Genomic DNA, 21,136 nt, shown 5'->3' on the forward strand with positions numbered 1-21,136 from the left:
TATATAAGGCGTTCATATGTTCTTTTGTTTTTATATATAGCAGCACAAATTCTAGCAAGATTTGCTTTTTTTTCTTCTTTTTTTTTATTCTTTTAGTTTTCTACTTTCCGTTTCTTGTTACCACCAGTAGACTTCTCCACCTCTTGTTGTTCTGGTACATCAAGGAATTTCCGGAGACCAAAGATGCTGTAGAGGTTGGGAATTTCGTCAACTACAAAAACATTTTTTTAGTAAAACAGAAAGAAAAAATATACAGATTGGGCGTGTAAAAGCGTATTGTATTATTCTTACCCAAACCAGCTTCACAACCATTGATTTGTGCCACCAAGGGGTTGGTGCTTTCTACACGTTCCAACTAAAGAAAGAAGAAAGGAGGAAGTTTAGAATATAGAAGCATAAATGATAATAACAGCAACAGCAACAGTAACAAAGGAATTCCTTTTTATTTTACCTTGTTGTCTGCGTTGGTGTAAACAGCAATAAGATCCTCAGATTCGTTTACAGGAGCCAAAGAAACCCAAAGGCGACCTTCGAGATCATAAACAAGATCAAGTACAGGACCTGAGGTCTCAAGTGTGTACTGGTATTCGATGGACTTTTCAGGCTCGTTCCAGTTGAAAACAAGGATAGCAGCAGTTCTAAGCATTGTATTGGCATTAGTCCCCAAAGTTGTTCTTTTTTTTTAGTCTTTCTTATGGTATACTTACTTTGCAAAACAGACAACGATCTGGTGTGTCTTGGGACTGAATCCAATAGCACTGATCATGGGATCCTTTGAGTTCTCATCTGCAGCCTTTAAATTCTATTTAGTCCAACCCATCCTTTACTTTGAATTAATCAAGAAAACTTTATACGTACTTCGGGAGTAAAAGAAGCAATGTGGCTCTTGATATCCAAGCACTGGATCTGAGTTCCCTTGATAAAGTCCCAGGTACGGAGAGTGCTATCACCACCAGCAGAGACAAGAATATCTGAAGCCCAAGGAAGAATACGAACCAGAGTAACAACACTAATTCATATTTATAGTTTAGTTTAGTTTAGCTTAAAATAAAATAAAGTCCAAACTTACTCGGTGTGGCCTAAACAGAAACTTTCAATGTTATAGCCATTAGGGAATCGACTGACGCGAATATGCTCATCACGGTCAGCAGTAATCACGTATTTTTCGTCGGGTGTCAAGATCTGTACGCCAAATAAAATAAAAAGTATATATATGTTTAGGACCAATTGTAGGCTACATATACCTTTATTTCTAAATTTTCTTTTTGTAAGTACCATATCTGTCAACATTGAAACATGTCCGAGAATAGGTGTAGCCTTGTCCTCTTCCGATCCATCTTTAATAGAATGGCTAACAGAATAGAATAGGATATAATATATGTATTTGTTAGTGACAAATAAACGAATAGCAGAAGCATCTAACAGTAAAAATCAATTCCTTTCAACTCATGTTTATATCAATTGTCTCTCCAATTATTACCAAGTAACATCACCGTGTTTGTCAGCTACAATAATCTGAGTGGCGTTCTTGTCAAACTGCATTGCATTGACACGCTTATTTGCGGTTCTATAATAGTATTCGTCCCAATTAATTTCAAAAAAAAGTTCAATATATGCATATATATATATAAATATATATCTTACCTTGTGAGCTTCAAACTCCAATCACTGGTATCCCACACACTGATAGTCTTTTCTTCAGCACTTGTAGTTGCCATCAAGGTACCGTCAGCTGAAAAAGCAATGTTTCTAAACTTTTCTGTGTATTTCTGCTTGCGATCCTGACCGCTATAGGGCTTCACGAGTGCACCAGTGCTGCAGGTGTTTAAAGCGTCAGCGATTTTTTTTATTTAGAAAAAACTCAAAACCTCACCTTGTGTCGACTACCAAGAATTCAGTGCCATTTCCAAGTGTAAGCTCAGGTTTAACTGGATTGTGGGCAATTGTTGTGAAGGGAATGCGATGAGCCATGATGTATTGTCCAATGGATAATAATTTAAAAAAAAAAGTATACTCTTTTTTTTTCTTAGTTTCTCATAGCTCTTTTTTTTCGGAAGCCCTATTTGGAAAAAAATGCAAAGCAACTGTGACTATCAAAATAAGCAAGGACTAGAATCAATGCTGCAATCTGTGTGTATAGGACAAAATTATAAGACTTTATTTTTCATATTGTTCTTTATATGGTCAATTCAAGTTGATAATATTAAATGCAGAAAAAAAGAAAAGTACAAATGTGAAAACTTATTGTAGGTTAAACTAATAGGCTAAATTTCTTCTTTTGTAAATATACGCCCTGAAACGTCCAAATATGTTTGGAAGTTTAAACTGTATAAAAACATAATAAAAAACAATAATAATGGCAGATGATATGATATGCGTCTGTGTGCCAGTGTGTAACATTACTTACTTTCTCATGTCCGGATCGGACAAAGTCTGACGTAACAGTCCGATAGCTACTAAGGATCTGAGTAAGGCGGGTGAAGGGTGGGTGGGTGGAGGGAGGGAGGGGAAAGGGTGATAGGGACAATAGCCAGGTGGACCCGATGCACGCCCTCTTTCATCACCGCGTTGTAAGTAGACAAACCTATCATGAACGAATACACAATACAACACCACCAAACCGCACCATAAATAACGGATGGATGACGACCGATTTTGGATGATTCTACCTAAAAACGATATTTTCCTTTGACGACAACCAGCACATAACATATATATATATACATATATATGTATACATACACACATACAACCAAATCCCCGTTACATTGTATCTACATTATGGATACTCATCGTTTTCGTTCTTCATAGTCACACCATGCTTATCTCTAAGCAGAACAGAAAAGTCATCTACGAGGCTCTCTTCAAGGGTACATATTCTAAATATTTAAATATGCACATACATACACACATTACACCTACACACCCACATATCTGCACATACCTACCCACCTACCCACCTACCTTTGTACATAGATACATAGATGCATACATATATTATTACCATAATAGGTCGATAAGATGGTAATTCTCACATAACTATGTCTATTAGACGGTGCTTTGGTTGCCGCCAAGGACTTCAACGCCCCCAAGCACTCTGAGCTTGAGGTTCCCAACCTTGAGGTCATCAAGGCCATGCAGTCCTTGACCTCCAAGGGTCTCGTCAAGACCCAGTTCTCGTGGCAGTTCTACTACTATACTCTCACTGACGAGGGTATCAACTACCTCCGCGAGTACCTCCACTTGCCCCAGGAGATCGTCCCCGCCACCATGAAGAAGGCTGCCCGTCCCGCTGCTCCTCGTCGTGCCTTTGGCGAAGGTCGTGAGGGTGCCCGTGGCCCCCGTGGTGACCGTGATGACTACAGACGCAAGGAGGGTGCCTCTGGTGACTTCAAGCCCGAGTTCCGTGGTGGCATGGGTAAGTTTCTTTAACTGTTTTTTTTTCTATAAAAATATTTTGACAAGGAAAACTAATCTATATATACATATATATATTTATATCTTTTTTTTTATAAACAAAAAAAATAATTATATAGGCCGTGGTCGTCGCGAGTAAATATTTTGAAACACTTTCTCTTTTATATACTTGTTAAAAATATAGCCATGTTTTGATCATGCTAAAAACACACACACAAACAGATGTGCAATACACTTACGCCCACACACAAAGAGAAATTTAGATTAAATTAAGAGAGAGAAAGATAAATTTACGTTACGCATATTTACACATAAAGTACACAAAGAAAAAGAGATAGAAAGATGGTGAGGGGGGGGGGGATTAAGGCAAAGGTTAAAGGATAGATATATTAATTAGTAAATGACTGATAATGGGCAATTGGGCAATTGATTTATATTTATCATTGAAATGTGCGTCAGGCTGAGTGAAAGGAAGATTTAGGGCTTAGTTTGTTTGTATTGATGGTTTCAAAGAAGGGTGTTTAAAGAGAAATGAAAGAGGGGAAAGAGGGAGTCAAATGAAGCTTATAATCATATAATTTTTTTATGGTTTTAAGAAAAAAGAAAAGAGTTGAATGAATATTATGAATGTAAATCCGCCTAAACTAAATAAATGGGACAAATGCAGTATAAAACTTTGATTTTCGTTTTTTATATATATTTATATTCTTCTTATGGTGATGGGTAAACTTGTGCTAGTCTTTCTTGGTCCGTGCAACACTAGATTGATCTCTTGTCCTTTACTTCACCTGCAGCCTATTTTACCACTTTCCCATTCCAGACTATCTAGTTCTGTTGTGATCTGATCTGATAGTTGTAAATTACTTTTTTTCTCTTTCGTTACATACTTCTTTATCTGAATTGATTGCTATATTCGAACGCTCTCTTCTAATGCACTTCTTAGGCAAAATTATTATCCATCTCTATAATCTCATATGAGTCAAATTTCGCAACAACTTTTGGCGGAATACACCCCTTTTTTTTCTTAGTGTGACAGCGATAATCTGGTTAAAGTGCTTACAAATGTTTGGTCTCTTTGGTTTAAATTGCAAGGCAATTGGAGCGGTTTCTTGTGTTGCTGACACGTGGTTTGAATAATGTAAACCCCTATCCGATCAAAGACAATCCACCCTATGGTTGGCTTGTTTAACATGAGCCCATTTAAAACCGATTAAAAGGACGCTATTGCAACAATACAGACAATGAACTTTTTACACAGCAAGCAAAAAGATATATAACTTAAAGAATTTGAGTCTAATAAGGAGGCATTCTAAAAATCATTGGGATTGTATGACTTGGAATCTGCACACACACACACAAAAGAAAGAAGCAGAAATTAAGATGATAAATAATAGTAATTTTTAAAAATAAATATATAATCTTGTAAGCCTTAAATCTAGTATTTTATCCCACGCAAACTCCTCGCGTTGGCTAACAAAAAGACCAGGGTTCGTTGGACAAAGCACCAAGACACTGACGGGGAATTTAAAGTTGGTTGTGATAGGTGTGCCAAAAGGTAGCTAACCCAGGTTATTTTTGCAGTGCAAAAATTTGGGGTGTATAAATATGCCTAAATATTTTCCTCCCCGCTACTATTCACTCTTCACCCCTTCCTCTTCTACACCACTTCATATTTAGTCATGGAATCCGTTCTCATGCACGCCAAGAAGGCTTGTCCCTTCCTCCACGCCAGCTCTGCTTCTACTCTCCGTGGTCTCTCCAAGTCAGGAATGCCTTCATCCCGCTCAATGCTCATGACTAGAGCACAGGAATGTCCTGTTATGGGAAAGGCAATCCAGACGCGCTCTTTCTCTGCCACAGCCAAGCCTGCACAGGCTGCTGTAGTTCCCGCCAAGAAGGCCTTTGACTACGAGGCTTTCTACAGCGAGGAATTAGAAAAGAAACACAAGGACAAGAGCTACCGTTACTTCAACAACATTAACCGCCTGGCTCAGAAGTTTCCTCTTGCCCATACTGCCAGTGTTGAAGATGAAGTAAACGTTTGGTGTTCTAATGACTATCTTGGAATGGGAAGAAGTCCAGTTCTTAAGGATGCCATGAAGTAAGTTACAAGTCACAATATTTACTTTACCAGTTTCAACTCACCCAATGGAAAAAAAATTTCTAACAATTTATTTAATTATTATTTTTTATTATTTTTTTCCCCAGACGTACACTCGATCGCTATGGTGCTGGTGCTGGTGGTACCCGTAACATTGCTGGTAACGCAGATCTTCACCTTCGCCTGGAATCCGAGCTTGCAGATTTGCACCACAAGGAAGGTGCTCTCGTCTTTTCTTCTTGCTATGTAGCCAACGATGATACTTTGTCCGTATTGGGAAGCCGTCTTCCAGGCTGTATTATCTTCTCCGATGCACTTAACCATGCTTCCATGATCCAGGGTATGCGACATTCGGGCGCCCAGAAAAAAATCTTCCGTCACAATGACATGGCCCACCTTGAACAACTCCTGCAAGCCGCAGATCCCTCAGTACCCAAAATTGTTGCATTTGAATCTGTATATTCCATGTGTGGTTCTGTAGCCCCTATCCGCGAAATGGTTGCCTTGGCCAAAAAATACGGAGCAATTACTTTCCTTGATGAAGTTCACGCCGTCGGCATGTACGGACCGCGCGGTGCCGGTGTAGCTGAACATCTCGACTATGACCTCAACTCCCGTCATCCAACTATGGGTAATGGAAGCATCATGGACGAAATTGATATTATCACTGGTACCCTCGGAAAGGCCTTTGGTGTTGTCGGCGGTTACATTGCCGGTTCTGCCGGTTTTGTTGATCTGGTGCGCTCTTATGGCCCCGGATTCATCTTTACCACTTCCCTCCCTCCCGTTGTTGTGTCGGGAGCACTCGAGTCAGTCAAATACCTCAAGAGCTCTCAGCTCGAACGCCAGAGACAACAATTGAACACTCGCACAGTGAAGAGTCGCCTGGCTGATCTTGGCATTCCTGTAGTACCCAACCCTTCCCACATTGTACCAGTCCTGGTTGGTGATGCTGCCGCTGCCAAGATGGCCTCTGATGAGTTGTTATCCGACCATCGCATTTACGTCCAGAGCATTAACTACCCCACCGTTCCTGTCGGACACGAACGTCTCAGAATCACTCCTACTCCTGGTCACACTCCCGAGATGGTCGATAGCTTTGTTGATGCTATCGAACAGCTCTGGAAGCGACACGACTTTAAGCGTGTTGATGACTGGACTGCCCAAGGAGGCTGTGCCGGTGTTGGTGTTCCCGACGCTCCCCTCGTTACTCCTGTTTGGTCTGATGCCCAACTCTTCCCCAACAAGGAAGCCGAAGCCCTTCAGAGCGTTTTGAATGAATAATAATAAAAAATCATAGCCTTTGTGCTGATTTTTTTTTCTTAATAAAAAATAAAACTCAGTCAAATTCATGACTGCCCTATTGCCTTCTTCATTACATGTTAAGACCCATTTTATTTTTCTCCACAGAAAAAAATGATTTTTTAAGCTTGAGCCTTGAGTAGATTTACCCCATTATATTAATGTCTAGATTACGTGACGACGATAACGACAGACGCAACCCAGAGAGTTTCGTTGTATTTGGAACACCATTCCCTGACCAGACAGAACGAGACAAACGGGCTGGTGTAAGTGACGCTGGTCAGTTTGTTCCTGTCTGGAAACAGGAAGCGAGAGACGAGAATGGCCGACGACGATTCCATGGTGCATTTACTGGTGGATTTTCAGCAGGCTACTATAATACTGTTGGCTCCAAAGAAGGTACACCAACCACCGAATTCCTAGCCTCCATGTTGATCGTATCCAAAATTATCACCACTCTACAGGATGGCAACCTTCCAATTTCGTCTCTTCTCGCTCATCGCGTAATGAAAACAAGGAAATGAGACCAGAAGACTACATGGACGATGAAGATCTCCAAGTAAGCAACTCATTTGCACAGTCTACATGTAGAATGTTTCTTAATGCTACGAGAAGTCGCTTGCAGGAGCCAAGAAGCTTGTCGCCACAGAAGAATTCGATATTATTGGCGGTACTGAGCGTGAGCTAGCAGCTCGCAGAAAACTTCAGGAGGAGGATGCTGAACGTGGAGGCAGTCTTGGATTCTTAAGCTCTAGTATCATCAATATGATTGGTCCTCCAAAGGATTCAGTTGGTATTCGTCTGCTGCGTAAATTGGGATGGAAGCCTGGACAGGGTATTGGACCACGCATGAGTCACCACCAAAGACGATTCAAAAAAACCAAAGACGAGAGCGAGGACGAGGAAGATGACGATGATGAAGAAGGACCCCATATGTCAGATATCACATATGCGCCAAAGGATACACCGATTGTCGATTTTCATTCAAAGACCAATGGACGAGGTTTAGGTTATGATCTCGAAAAATTAGTACCACAAGTAGCCGAAATGCGCCGGCTGCGTGAATTGGGTAAACATGATCTAGAGGGAAAATCAGAACGATCTGCGTTTGGTGTTCAAGGAACCTCTACAAAAAGAGCAGGATTTGGTCTAGGATCATTTGAAGATGATGAAGATGATGAAGACGTATATGGCGATGGTAGTGGACGAGACATTCATCATTCACTCTATGACGATGAAGCAGAGGCAAACGATGACCTAACTCCATGGTCTAGTGCCAATTTAAAGCGAAAAAAGGATACACTTAACAACTCATCCAAATTACGGTCTTCTGATGGAAGGCTTCCTTTAAAAGGATTTATATATTCTCCAGAGTCCCAAGAATTAGGAAAATGGTACAAATAATATTTTTCTTGCATGTAAATTGATCTGTTAATATTAACACTACATATACAAAAAAAAAGGTACCAACCTCCCAAAGTGCCTACCGACTTTGATTGTCAACATAGATTCCCATTGGACAACCAAATCGATATTGCTCGTCCTCAGCATGGCTTATCATCCGACCAGCGTGGGCACATCCTTGGCGAAAAGCCTGTCCACATACGTTCTGTATTCGACTATATTCCTGAAAAATCTAAAAACCAGCTTGACAGCGCTATTCGGTTTATCACTGAAGCTAGTAAACCTGTAGACAGATCCAAGTTATCTGGATTTACTGTGATCCCCAAAGATGTTGCTGCGTTGGCACTCAAAGGTTACATGCCTTTTAGTGAAAATATCAAAAAACGGGCTCGATACCGGGAATATCTTGAAGACATGATGGGAAAAAAAAGTTCTGATGGTCAGCCCAAGACTGAGCTGCCCATACCTGAAGGATTAAACTATGAAGATGCCATGAAAGAAATGGAAGAGTTTTCCAAATCAGCTCGTATGTATGGGCGTGTTAACAACATGATCAATAGCCGGTTCACAAGTGCAAGTGGAAGTCATATCGAACAGAACGCATTTGAAGGAGGTCTTCAAACTGAAGCCGAGTGGCGTCAAGACAACCAAGATAAACAAAAAGAAGTTGTTGAAGAACCTGTAAAAAAGGTACATGGAGCCAAGACGTGTTTCTTACTTGGAACTCACCCGACGCACACACACACACACCCATTTGGATCCCATCTTTTTTTTTTAGTTGTCACAAGAAGCAGAAGCAGCTTCCATGAAAATGTTTGGTCAACTCACTCGTTCTGTTCAGCCATTTTATCCTACAAAGCTTGTATGCAAGCGTTTTAATGTCAGGAACCCACATCCAGATCATGTAGAAACCAACGTATCAGCTACTGGACATAGTCGTACACAAGCAGGCTCTCATCAAGCTTTAAGTGAAGACAGTATGGATAGTATGTTGCGCAAAAGAGAGTTTCATCCCGTTTCGGCCCCAAAAACTATTCAAGACGATCCTGCTTTGGCAGCCGTGATCCCCAAGCCCTCTGAGAGATCTACCGACCCAAATGCACCCACTGCACCCTCTCTTGTTGAGACTGTCCAGATACCTGAGCAAGCGACCCAAGCTGAGTCAGTGTTAGATTATGAACGACCTTCGATGGATATCTTTAAAGCAATCTTTGAAAATTGGGATGATGAAGATGAAGAGGAGGAAGAAGAAGAAAATAAAGAAGAAAACAAGCGAGCTTCAGATCATAAACAGCCTATGCATGTAGGTAAATCTACACCCACTGAAAGACAAAACTTGCAAAAGTACGGTGGACATGAAAATCAAGATGAAGACGACGATGAAGATATGATTGGACCTATGCCTCCACCATCTGAGACCTTTACTGAGAAACAAATCTCAGAACCTTTCAGACCCATATTCAATCGATCTAGTACTCGCAATCCCGAAAGTGGACTATCACAATCGCAGAATCAATACCAGCAACAAGAACAAAATGAACAAAAACAGAAACAACAACAGCCTGTAATTATGTCTGAAGAGATTATTGTACAGCCTTTCAAGTCGCGAGCTCTCCAAGAACGTAGCAAGCGTCGACATATCTCTGTCTCAGATGACGATGATGGAAACGCTAGCGATGATAGGAGTAAACGGGATAAACGAGACAAAAAGAGCAAGAAAAAACACAAGGACAGCCACAAACACAGTCGTAAACGTAGCAGAAGTCCAAGTATTGAAAGATCTTCTAGAAGAGACAAAAAGAAGTCGAAGAAGGAAAGCAGTCGACGCCATGATCATAAGCATAGTAGCAGTAAATTTCTACTCACCTTTGGTGATGAAGAAGAAGAGGCGGAATGGGTTGAGAAGGAGCCTGTTGTATCGAATCATAAGTTTGATAGCAGTAAACGATCAGATAGTAGTAGTAAAGCCTTTAGTCATGTGGATGAACAAAGGGAGAAGCCTCAAAATCGAAGAATGCGTGCTGCTGATCTGTGGTAGAAGTGCTATATCTTGAATAAAAATAAATACTATATACTGTTTTTAAAATATAGACTTGTGCTAAGACTATTGTAAACGTGCAATTGATAATACATTGGCTCTTGATATTATGCTCAGATACAAGCTTATATATATATTGACCATAATAGCTGGTAATAACTAAATTGTTTATTTTTGAACGATGGATAGAAAACAGAAGCTCTTATATACAATGTATACTATTATGATGTATAATTTATATATAAAAAAATACATTATATAGTATTCTCCACCTTGATTAGAGAGAAATAAGCTCTAGCAAACTCATAGCAGTTTACACCAACATTATATTGTAGTTTGGACAGAAACACAAGCTCGGTGTGGTTACTATACGAGGTATATTAGTACCAAGGTATAGGGCTACCACTAACGCTAACTTACATTTCTTCTACAACAAGATCCGAGTAGATTTGGGCAAAGTCAGAGTTGTAAACGGCGTAGTCATCCCAGACCTTGACTGCCAAAAGCAACCCAACCATAGTAATCATACGCCAGTTTGTATCACATAAACGCTGCCCAGACATGTCCAGCATACGAGCAACATAAATATAAGTTATAACTAAATGCTCAGCATGTAGCTACAAAGGGAAAAAAAGTAATATAAAAAGAAAAAGAAAATGAAAACGAAAGATCAGCATTATGCACGTAGCATTCCTACCATAATATGTTAATACATTACCTCACCGCAGTTCACTACAAAGGACAAGTGCTCATAAATGTCTTGCCAATTAGAGGTTGGCAAGACACTGTATAAATCAGGATTGGACCGGTAACCTCCAGGAAGCAAGTAAGGATGCTTAGTAAAAACAGGATCATGATTAAATATTCTTTGAGCATGGCTAGTACATATCTTGTCATATAGAGCCCATGAAATACTTTGTTTTTTTTATCCGCCCACCAAAAACACATACACACAGATACACACCAATGTTAATAAAGTAATAATCTAAAAGCAACAGTAACAAAGTTAATATAAATATATTATTATACCTGCGTAAGATTGATCCAAGCTGTGCCGATGTTTGATGGTTGGCGCGAAAGTGTTTTTGCCACTGCATGTCAAAATCGCCTTTGCCAGTGAATTGGAAATATGTCTGCTCGTCATGAATATTAAATACATTTTCTTGGTAAAACGAAGAAGCAGAATCATCCTTGAGTACTGACTGTGCAACCTCTATAGGAATCAGACTGGCCGTAGCCTCGAGAAACTGAGAGGCTAGATCGGATGTATATGATGCCCAGTGTGAAGGATGCTGAAGTGGGGGACTGCCATCAAATTGTAAGTCTTGTAGAGTAGCATGCTGACTGTTTTCCTGGTCAATTGAATTCATGTCATCTTCATCACTATATCCCCCTGAATCTTGGTCCGATTCTTCCCAAGATCCCTGTTGGCAAAGGGAAGTAAGTTTGCGACAGATGAAGGACCGGCTTCCACCAAGTGCGCGGAGACTCTTTAGGTTCCAGTCAGGTAGGTAATCATGAGTTACCTCAAACACATAGCCGCCTTGAACGCTATTTAACATGCCCTTTTCGTAACCATACAACAGGTAATCTTGAGCCAGCTGGTCGCATGTATCGATTGCCATCTCATAATGTGCCTTAAGGGCTTCATATGACGGGTTGCTGATCTCAAGCGTGTGAAGATCTCCAAGAATATTAAAAAGTCTGTCATTGATAGTCTCTGATATCGGCTCCCCCACAATTTTGGCTAGTTGGATAAGAAGCTGTTGTCGATCATTTGCCATGTTAAATAAAGTCTTTTGTGTCCACTTTGGTATAAGATCAAGTCGCTTTTCAAACCCAAATACACCATTCGATACAAGAAGCACATTTTTCCATGAAATATCCGGAACCAGCCATTGGGAAGCATAGTCAATTTCACCAATGCGCTGTGTATATTCCACTACCTCTTTGAAATTCTCGAAATGATTGAAGTCTGTATTAAATAGGGTCGGAAACAGCTCCACTATGCTAACTTGAAGAATATCTGGCGGAATCTGCCCGGTAGCCTTTGCTAAAAGCGTCTCTAAGGCATGGTGTTTTGTAGTCATCTTTACTAGGCTGTCCAGACTCAAATCCTGAGACCCTGAATCAGATGTATCGTACTCCATCGATTGGTGTGTGCGCGTCCTGGTTTCATATGTATCTTTTGTCGCGTTAAGCCACAACATCAAGGCCTGATCCAAATCTAAAAGCTTGGCCTTGATCCCCTTCGTATATCCATCGGAAATCTCACGATTATGACGAGATTTGGTCGATACCGTGTCATCAACATCTGTATCCAAAGTTTCCCGGGTACTCATAGAAACGTTGCTCTCGTCGTTTTCTACTAAATCTGGAACTGGATCGTGCTCTAACGGCGAGACTGTAGAAGATCTGATTCCTTTGCGCTTGAATACTCCCCGGACTCTCTTTCCAAAGTTAGTGAATATGCCGGAGATGTTGCGCTTGACTTTCAAGGCTTTCTTGGAAGGTGAGGCGGGTTTGTTGCTAACCAAAGAAGATAGTTCTTCGGTACTGACTTTTGTATCAGATAGTCGTAAACAATAGTCCATCTTTGAAGAGATCAAATCTGCACTATAATCATCTTGCTCGGTATCACTATTATTTTGGCTTTTGTCGGCAATGATCCCTTTTTGACAATGGGGAGAGAATCTCGTTCCATCGTCTGGATGATACTTAATACTCTCTGTGTATTCTGTGCTATTGTCGTCTTCATAATCATCGTACGCATTATTGGGATCAACGAGATCTTCAAAGGCAATGTACCTCTCCTTGTGTTTGTACTGCGGAGCGACTGCCAAATCCTTTGGAGAGGGTGAAACAACAGAAATCGGAATTTTTGGATCCGTTTCCACCTTTTTGTTCTTTTGACACAAAATATCTTCAGAGTATCGAGAGTTCACAGTATTCTTTCTACAAGGAGTATCAGATTTAACTTCTAATTTGATATGTTCGGCTTTTAGGTCCTCTGATTTCTCAGCAAATACGACCGTCTTTCGATTTCTGGTCAAGGAATTTCTGATCCAATGTGAAAGTCGAGAAAAGGTATTTGAGGTAGGCATCTTTTGCATCGAGGGCGACGATGTGTTCTGCATAATGGTAGGCAGGCTTGTGAGCTGTTGAATGCACAGGTTGACTACATCTGGCGGTAGTTCGAGAGCAAGGGTCTTTTCGATAACAGGTAATGCTATGCGAAAAGCTTGGATCAAATGGTCGGGAATGCGGCTTTCAGATGCAGAATGGGACCGGCTCATTGTAGAAGAACCAGAGACTAAGGGCGCGGTGCTAGATCGACGAAAGTACATTTTAATGGCTTTTTTTTTCTCTTTCTCTTCTACTACTTGAATATCGAGGTTCGTGGGTGTAGGCGTAAATATAATATTACCAACAGAGGAGTATAGCTGTAGTAACTAGGTAATGTAATTAAAGAACGTTTGTAATGTATAAGTGTAAATAATAAAGGTATAAAAAAGAAGAGTGATGAGGCATAAATATATACATATATATATATATATTTATTATATATATAAAGGATATATATATATAAAGGTATAAATGTATTTATATACACATGTGTATCTATATATTTAATATATTGGGAAGACAAGTTGGTCTTTTGTTGATTGATCTAGGAACGGTGTGGAAGGCGTGTAAAGGTAGGTGGACTGAAACGAGCGGAGAGAACAGTAGAGCGTACGAGAAGTGCAGCCTGAAATAATAATAATACTGAGGAACAAAGGAGAGGAAGTACAGATAGTTTTTGGAGGATAAAGAAGGGTAGCAATAATGAAGGTTATAATGTTTATATAGCAAAGTCTGCGGAATTTGACAAATTGTCGAATTGACTAAAGTTGTACATAGCGTACGACCATCTAATTTTTATATATCTCTTTTTGTATATGTGTTTGAGAGAGCTTTCTGTTGATTGATTAGCTGGATCTATAGTATCAAAGTATATAGCAAAACTATTGATTGGAATTGATTCCAGGAATAGACAAGAGCTTTTACTGTATATTCTATGGTCCAAGAATCCATTATTCGGATAAGCGTATGTTTATGTTCAGCCCAAAGAGAAGAAGAAGAGAAAGAAGGAAAGAAGAAGAAAATGAAAAATCCAAAAAAAAACAAGACGGGCGAAACAAAAGATATCGAATCATTTGTATCTAATAATAAACAGCAGATATCCTTGAGCTTCATTCCATTAAATGATTATTATCTGATCTTGGTGTTTTAGAACCTTACTGCATAGAAATCATGTTGCAGCCATAAAATGTCTTTATTCTACAAATACTCTATACCTCAACACCAATATCATTCTTCAACAGATAAGTAATAAGTTAAGACCCGGGGATGATGCTATAGTCCCTTTGTTCATTTCTGGTATAGAATCTTGAATTATTATCTGAAATAAAATAGCATAGAAGAAGAGGAAAAGCTAAATGACAGAATCCTTTCTTTTTTATAATACAAAAGAAATGAAAGGCTTGGATAATCAAGATTCACCGTTTCATTAATAGTACAACCAAAGGTCCAAAGTCTATTTCTTCGATGTTGAGACTTGGACATAGAAGCGTCCATATTGACTAGAATTAATATATTGTGGTGAATAAATATCAATTACGCATACGCCTACAAGAACCCTGTGTGTAGATCTGATAATACTTTAAAGCATCTCCATTTGGCTTTTTTAAAAAAAAAAAAACAATTAGACATTACGATCAAACTAATGACATGCTTGACAATTTTTGATTAGAATTCCTGGGTTTGGATTAGTATAATATTTGTTTGGGTTGACGATTGAATTGTTTTTCATTTTCCAGACCAATTCTCATGGCCGATTAGGTCTATGTTAAGTTGTGAATAAGAGACCTAACAAGGATTTTTTGGTTGCGTTTTAAACCGCATCAGAATATTACAGTATAAATGGTATGACAAACTCGCGTGGGATAGTGAGATTATCCAAATGCAGACGCTCTGGTCTGCAGAAGAACAAATAAATAAGTAATAACTTGAGGCTGTTGGACGCAATATAAACAAGTTAATAAGATAAAAAGATGCACATTAGTCTAGAAGAATACCATTTTCTGTTTATTTTACAAACCAAAAAAAATGTAAAGCTTTATTGGCTTTGGCTTTGTAGACATATTATCGTGATCCTAGTCTTCACTGCACATACTATCTGTAATATTCCTTTACTTGATCTCCCAGTTTTTTCAAATTTTAATCTCTATCTAATCTCCATCTCTTCACACGCGTAATGTAGGCACATTATTATCGGTTGTAAAAAGAAGGGAATGGAAACCAAGAGTGCTATTGATATGATACACTTCTTTGTCAATAAATCTAATAACGCCTTGATTTTACATTAAGTTCCTGACAGTCACTTCAGGGGCGTCGATTGAGATCATCTTTCACTACTTGCCCATCTTATAAGAAATACTTTTCATCTTCTCCTTTTAGGTACATTCAAGTTTTGGTAGAAACACAGTGTGTATCCGGAGATATACTCACTGGCATATACTTTGTAACTAATTGGCTGGTTGGTTGATGTAGTGTATCGTAGCTCATTAATAATACTAAAGAAGGGCAAAAAGTGATACCCCCAGACTTGATAATATTTATGAAACATGCACATTCCAACCAAGGCTAAATGGCATTCAATTGGTCACAAAGTCTTGGCTTTAGAGCAATGTATTTATAATAGCTTAGCAATAGAATATAAAACTTTTTTATGACATTTATTATGGTATTTTTTAAGAATAATAAAAAAAAGAGCTGCTGATCGATCGATATAATTTACACTATGGTAAAAGGAAAAACAAAAAACAAAAAAAAAGGCGCCTTTAGTTGGAAACTTTCACAAACTTTTATTTTTTTTTATTTTGGAAAGGGAGTTTTAAGGGTGGGTTTAGGGTAGTATTTTGGCTAAGCATTGTAATCTTTATATTTTTATGCTTCAATACTTATCCGTCGTATTGTGCTTGTCGGCACTATTTTCACACAGTAACTCTCAAGAAAAGTGTCTCTTGGATTCCATATGCTCCTAACTTGAGGAATACAAGAGAACCTCTCGGGAATTGTGACATCTTACCGGAAGTTCAAGGCAGCAGCAAGATCTCTACTCCACAAGACGATGTTCAAGCTGTAAACCAAGCCATTCCTTTTAAGTATTTTGGACTAGTATATCTAAAAAGAAAATTTGTTAAGAATAATAATCAAATGATATCCGGTCATATTATTACCTTTGAAAGCCGTGTAAAGTTAAATGTGATGCTCGGGAGTATTTGTATTGTCAAATGTTGGAGACTTTCTTGAATTTTTCATGAAATGGACTAAAACGAAGGACGGTGCATGGATGTATTAAATTCAACAATTATACAAACCTTAAATCCGTGTTTTCCGAGTAGCCTTCTCATTCCTACCCCCTTGATTGGCTCACAATATATATGTGTACGTTTGTAAGGTATAGACCAGAATATTTGGAACTATAGTAGAGGTGGAAATAGCTTGAAATTTATATTGTTCAGAGTAGACTGTCAAGATAGATGATATTCAGGGTTTCTATGAAAGAGTTTATGAAATCTAGGGGTGGAAGTAGTGGTTATAGTGGTGGATTTGATGCCCTCTCAAAAAAAAATTTTTTTACACGTTTGAAGGTTTGCTTTTATGAGAATTGTTTAAAGGTATTGATTATTTGATAATTACTTGATATGCATTAATGTGCAAAAAAAAAGGGACGGTAAATTAGTACCATGGCTCTAGGTTTAACCTATAATAGCAAATAAATACTGGAGAAACTAATATTGAAACATAAAACATAAAACATAAAAAAAAAGGCTTTTTGTTTTTCAAAAGTCTCATAATAAAGACTCTTCAAATAACTCTTAATAAAAAGAATTGAATTATTTCTCAAGCTTGATTATATAGCTTTTATACTTCTTTTAATATATATATACTCCAAGAATTTTTACCATAGTCTAGATAACAGATTATATCTCAAAGGCTAAGAAATACAGAATACATCACGAATTTTTCTTTTGGTAGGACATACAGTCAAAAACTCAGAACCTTGCACAAGATCCTTTCTTTTTTTTTCTGGGGATCCAATTTTATGTTATTGTAAAAGATAGGTGTATATATGATAAAAAGATCAGTGGGTTACCACTGTACAGCCATTTATTTGCTTAGGTGCTGACTCTGCATGTAGCTTAATATATTTCAGGATTACTCATTAACTCACAGACTTGCATTTGTATTTGTAGTGAAGATGTTATCTTACATCTTATACTGTTCTTTTTACATTTACACACACACACACACACATATATATATATATATATAAATAGTAGGTATATATTTCCCTCCGGTCGGGTCACAAACTCAAAAGGACCGGCTCTTCAAGATAGTGGGAAACCATATACACTTTAACATTCTTCTTTTTCTATTCTTCTTCCTCTTCTTCCCCTTTTGATTAAAAAAAAAAGAAAAAAGAAAGAAAGTCTCTAAAAAATTATGCCCAAAGTCCTCGTCACACGTATTCTCCCTCCACACGCCCAAGCGCGTCTGGAAAGTCAGTCCTTTGAATTAATTCAATGGAAACAAGACAGTGCTATGCCACGCAAAGAACTACTTGGTCAAATCAAGGGTAAATCATTCTACAGGCACACGCATACATATGCATATCTATATACTAATATATATATATATGTAATTTATAGGAGTTGATGCCTTGATTTGTCTATTGACCGATCGTATAGACGACGAGCTTCTGGATGCAGCAGGTAATATTCCCCTTCTTTATACACATCAATTCAATTAGTAAACTCCCTTTGTATGTGGGCACATTTATATATATATGGTTTTTGGATAGTTATAATTATAATTAAATAGTGAAAAATGGGGTTAAAAATCTCCTATCTAAACTACTATATTATTTTATTTATATATGATACTAAATTATAGGACCCCAGCTTAAGCTAGTTGCGACAATGAGTGTAGGATACGATCATGTAGACGTGTCTGCATTAAAGAAACGTCGTATTCCACTTGGATACACTCCCGATGTACTCACTGATGCTACGGCTGACCTGACTGTCCTATTAACTATGGGTGCTGCCCGTCGCATGAAAGAAGTAATTTTGAATCATTATTTAGTATATCTATGTGCATTGATTTTCTTTTCTTTTTCTTATTATAGGGAATCATCGCTGCAGAAAAAGGAGAGGTGAGCAGAATGTTGCAGTTTAGAAAAGGGAGAAATATAGAAAGGGGATTTATTGATGATCGATGATTGGTTTCCAAAATTGACATTAGTGGAGAGAGTGGCGCCCGACATGGCTATGTGGATCCCAGTTCAGTAACAAGACCTTGGGTGTGGTTGGACTGGGCCGTATTGGTGAAGCTGTTGCCCATCGCCTCAAGGCATTTGGTATCAGCAAAGTGGTTTACTGGGGTCGAAGTGAAAAGGTCGAGACTGGCAAGCGTGTAGGAGGCGAGTTTGTGTCCTTTGATCGATTACTGGCAGAGTCGGACTATGTTACGGTCTGTTGCGCCCTCACCAAAGACACCAAAGAGCTCTTTGATTACAACGCATTCTCAAAAATGAAGAAATCTGCTGCAAGTATCACAACAACCAATCCAACGACATATCCTTATTGTTTTTGTATCGAAATCTAATACTTTGTATATAAATATTACAGATCTTTGTGAACACTGCAAGAGGTGGTATTGTTCAACAGGATGATCTTGGTGAGTGATTTTTGTTATTTAGAAATCAAATAAATAAATAATAAAAATAAAAAAACAGAGGGGTGGGAATGGCTTTGCTTAATTGTGGATATGGGATGCTTACACCAACTTATATTGGATTATATATATTTAGTGCGTGCATTAGAAGAGGGTCTTATTGCTGGTGCAGGTCTTGATGTGACCACTCCAGAACCACTGCCTTTGGATAACAAGCTTCTCAAGTTGCCCAACTGTATTGTATTGCCTCATATTGGTGAGTGATAATTTATGTTTATATATTTGAAATTGAAAACATTGATACTAATACTAATATTAATACGAATATATATATATATGTATATATATGTATCTTATATAGCGAGTGCAACCAATGAGACGCGTGAGAGGATGGCTGATATGTGTGTTGAAAATGTTTTGGCCGGACTTAGCAACCAAGCCTTACCTTTCTCCGTTACAGAATAACCAAAAAAAAGAAGCAAATACTGATGATAATAGCAATATTAATAGTAATAGTTAAAAGAAAAGAGAATGAATGAAAGTACCTTTTCTCATTATTATCTTGTACATGTAATATATGTATTTATTTTATTTTATTTTATTTTATGTTATTTTTGCTCGCTTAGTAGCTAATAGTAAATTACATCAATGGGAGATTTGCAGAAATATATGTCAATATTTGTGTATTAAATGGATGTTACGCAGGTTCCAAAGACACGACGGATCATTTCTCGACCGTATGGAATGTAACTTGCTCTATTTCCAGAAAGCAAAAAAGCAAAATAATGATGAATAATCTTCATATTTAAATATCATCCACCTGTCTATCCACCATCATATAATAAACCAAAGAAGAACAATAAAAGCTGAATCAACTTACGAATACCACACCAAAGCGCAAAATTGGATAATAACCAAGACAATTGATAGCGCAAATACTTTGAGCTATGGTTAAAGAAGTTTAAAAAGTTAAAAGAAAAAATTATGAAAGCTGTATATCTTGAATATTTAAATATTTAAATATTTAAAATAACTTACAGTGATAGAGAGTACAAGAGTGAGGACTAGTAAGGCGATGTATGTTGTTGTTGCCCAGAATCGCACTGAATTGTAGCAATTGACACACGTATTTATGCCAAGAATTTTTATTTTTATTTTGTAAGTATAACATTCACTTGGCTGATTATTGTGTACAAATTACCTGGTGCAAACATTGTCTTGATTTGCTTGGGAATACCGATAATAAATGTCAAACTACAGCCAAGAGTATCATTATCAATTACTATCATTCTACACACAATTCCTGCATATTCTTACCTGAAGAGAGATATCACATTACCAATGGTGTACAGAATAGCAAAGCCAGTGACATTTAGTGTCAAGAGCATTAATGTAGACTTTAATATATTCAAAAAAATGTATATATATGATAATAAGTTTCTCAGTTTATAGCTTTTATCAAGGGCTCTGTATTTGTCAGATTTCTTTTTCTCTTAAAAAAATTTACCAGAATAGAGATGAGCATGCCCGCGACAAAGCTAAGGTTCCACACCACAAAGAAGAAAGCAAAAGCAAAAGGACATTGTCAACCGATTTCTCACATTGCATAATTCTCACATGTATTCTCTCTTTATAAATGTATATATATATATATATATCTTTTCTTTTCTTTACTCTTACCATGCACCAAATGCATATAGTCGTTGCATTTTAGTCAAACCACAAAACTTCCAGTTGCCTTATTTCATAGACGCGTTACAACACATACACATGAAGAAGAAGAGGAACAAGAGACTACAGTGCATTCACGTCATTTATTTACCATCGTCCATGACGCCCTGGTCACTAAAATCAGCCGAGAAGAAACCAAACGCCATTATTCTGGTTTATATGAAATGAGTATAATAGAAATAATATTAGAGGAAGAAAAAAGAAAATATATATAAAAAAAATAGAGAGAGAGTTAAAGGTAGGACACTCTTTGGGTGTATATATGTGTATATATATAATATAATATTATATATCAGTTTGTGTAAGTCAGTGAGTGATTGTATAAAAGGCGACCCCGCTTTTTTTTTTCTTCCTTT

General features: G+C 37.9%; 7 protein-coding genes across 7 annotated transcripts; 5 read left to right on the forward strand and 2 right to left on the reverse strand.

Annotated features, from left to right (window-relative positions):
• Positions 1-92: 92 nt before the first annotated feature.
• Positions 93-1,971, reverse strand: PHYBLDRAFT_66113 (hypothetical protein; the record flags this gene model as incomplete). Its single annotated transcript, XM_018441587.1, has 10 exons — positions 93-211; positions 292-355; positions 452-638; positions 708-802; positions 859-1,009; positions 1,070-1,182; positions 1,276-1,351; positions 1,481-1,567; positions 1,645-1,815; positions 1,874-1,971. 10 exons carry the CDS (start codon positions 1,969-1,971, stop codon positions 93-95), a joined length of 1,161 nt encoding a protein of 386 aa, XP_018287708.1.
• Positions 1,972-2,818: 847 nt separating this feature from the next.
• Positions 2,819-3,432, forward strand: PHYBLDRAFT_57394 (hypothetical protein; the record flags this gene model as incomplete). The annotated part of the gene is made up of 2 exons (XM_018440237.1): positions 2,819-2,870; positions 3,053-3,432. 2 exons carry the CDS (start codon positions 2,819-2,821, stop codon positions 3,430-3,432), a joined length of 432 nt encoding a protein of 143 aa, XP_018287709.1.
• A 1,640-nt stretch (positions 3,433-5,072) lies between these two features.
• PHYBLDRAFT_78290 (hypothetical protein) lies at positions 5,073-6,895 on the forward strand. The gene is made up of 2 exons (XM_018443351.1): positions 5,073-5,518; positions 5,626-6,895. Exons 1-2 carry the CDS (start codon positions 5,097-5,099, stop codon positions 6,800-6,802), a joined length of 1,599 nt encoding a protein of 532 aa, XP_018287710.1. The 5' UTR covers positions 5,073-5,096; the 3' UTR covers positions 6,803-6,895.
• An 86-nt stretch (positions 6,896-6,981) lies between these two features.
• On the forward strand, positions 6,982-10,306 carry PHYBLDRAFT_188334 (hypothetical protein; the record flags this gene model as incomplete). The annotated part of the gene is made up of 5 exons (XM_018439485.1): positions 6,982-7,219; positions 7,285-7,379; positions 7,433-8,214; positions 8,284-8,914; positions 9,003-10,306. The coding sequence occupies 5 exons, from the start codon at positions 6,982-6,984 to the stop codon at positions 10,260-10,262; spliced, it is 3,006 nt and encodes a 1,001-aa protein (XP_018287711.1). The 3' UTR covers positions 10,263-10,306.
• A 210-nt stretch (positions 10,307-10,516) lies between these two features.
• On the reverse strand, positions 10,517-13,609 carry PHYBLDRAFT_66109 (hypothetical protein; the record flags this gene model as incomplete). The annotated part of the gene is made up of 4 exons (XM_018441586.1): positions 10,517-10,628; positions 10,683-10,879; positions 10,981-11,176; positions 11,292-13,609. The coding sequence occupies 4 exons, from the start codon at positions 13,607-13,609 to the stop codon at positions 10,517-10,519; spliced, it is 2,823 nt and encodes a 940-aa protein (XP_018287712.1).
• Positions 13,610-15,931: 2,322 nt separating this feature from the next.
• Positions 15,932-16,619, forward strand: PHYBLDRAFT_66108 (hypothetical protein; the record flags this gene model as incomplete). Its single annotated transcript, XM_018441585.1, has 2 exons — positions 15,932-15,995; positions 16,195-16,619. The coding sequence occupies 2 exons, from the start codon at positions 15,932-15,934 to the stop codon at positions 16,617-16,619; spliced, it is 489 nt and encodes a 162-aa protein (XP_018287713.1).
• A 1,149-nt stretch (positions 16,620-17,768) lies between these two features.
• PHYBLDRAFT_188335 (hypothetical protein) lies at positions 17,769-20,967 on the forward strand. Its single transcript, XM_018439486.1, has 15 exons — positions 17,769-17,949; positions 18,023-18,085; positions 18,267-18,436; positions 18,502-18,528; positions 18,618-18,920; positions 19,004-19,052; positions 19,186-19,305; positions 19,411-19,805; positions 19,930-19,994; positions 20,088-20,152; positions 20,251-20,303; positions 20,367-20,446; positions 20,557-20,587; positions 20,730-20,787; positions 20,872-20,967. The coding sequence occupies exons 1-8, from the start codon at positions 17,817-17,819 to the stop codon at positions 19,512-19,514; spliced, it is 969 nt and encodes a 322-aa protein (XP_018287714.1). The 5' UTR covers positions 17,769-17,816; the 3' UTR covers positions 19,515-19,805; positions 19,930-19,994; positions 20,088-20,152; positions 20,251-20,303; positions 20,367-20,446; positions 20,557-20,587; positions 20,730-20,787; positions 20,872-20,967.
• The last annotated feature ends 169 nt before the right edge of the window (positions 20,968-21,136 follow it).

The sequence above is a fragment of the Phycomyces blakesleeanus genome (genome assembly GCF_001638985.1).
Source record: "Phycomyces blakesleeanus NRRL 1555(-) unplaced genomic scaffold PHYBLscaffold_21, whole genome shotgun sequence".
NCBI classification, from domain to species: Eukaryota; Fungi; Mucoromycota; class Mucoromycetes; order Mucorales; family Phycomycetaceae; genus Phycomyces; species Phycomyces blakesleeanus.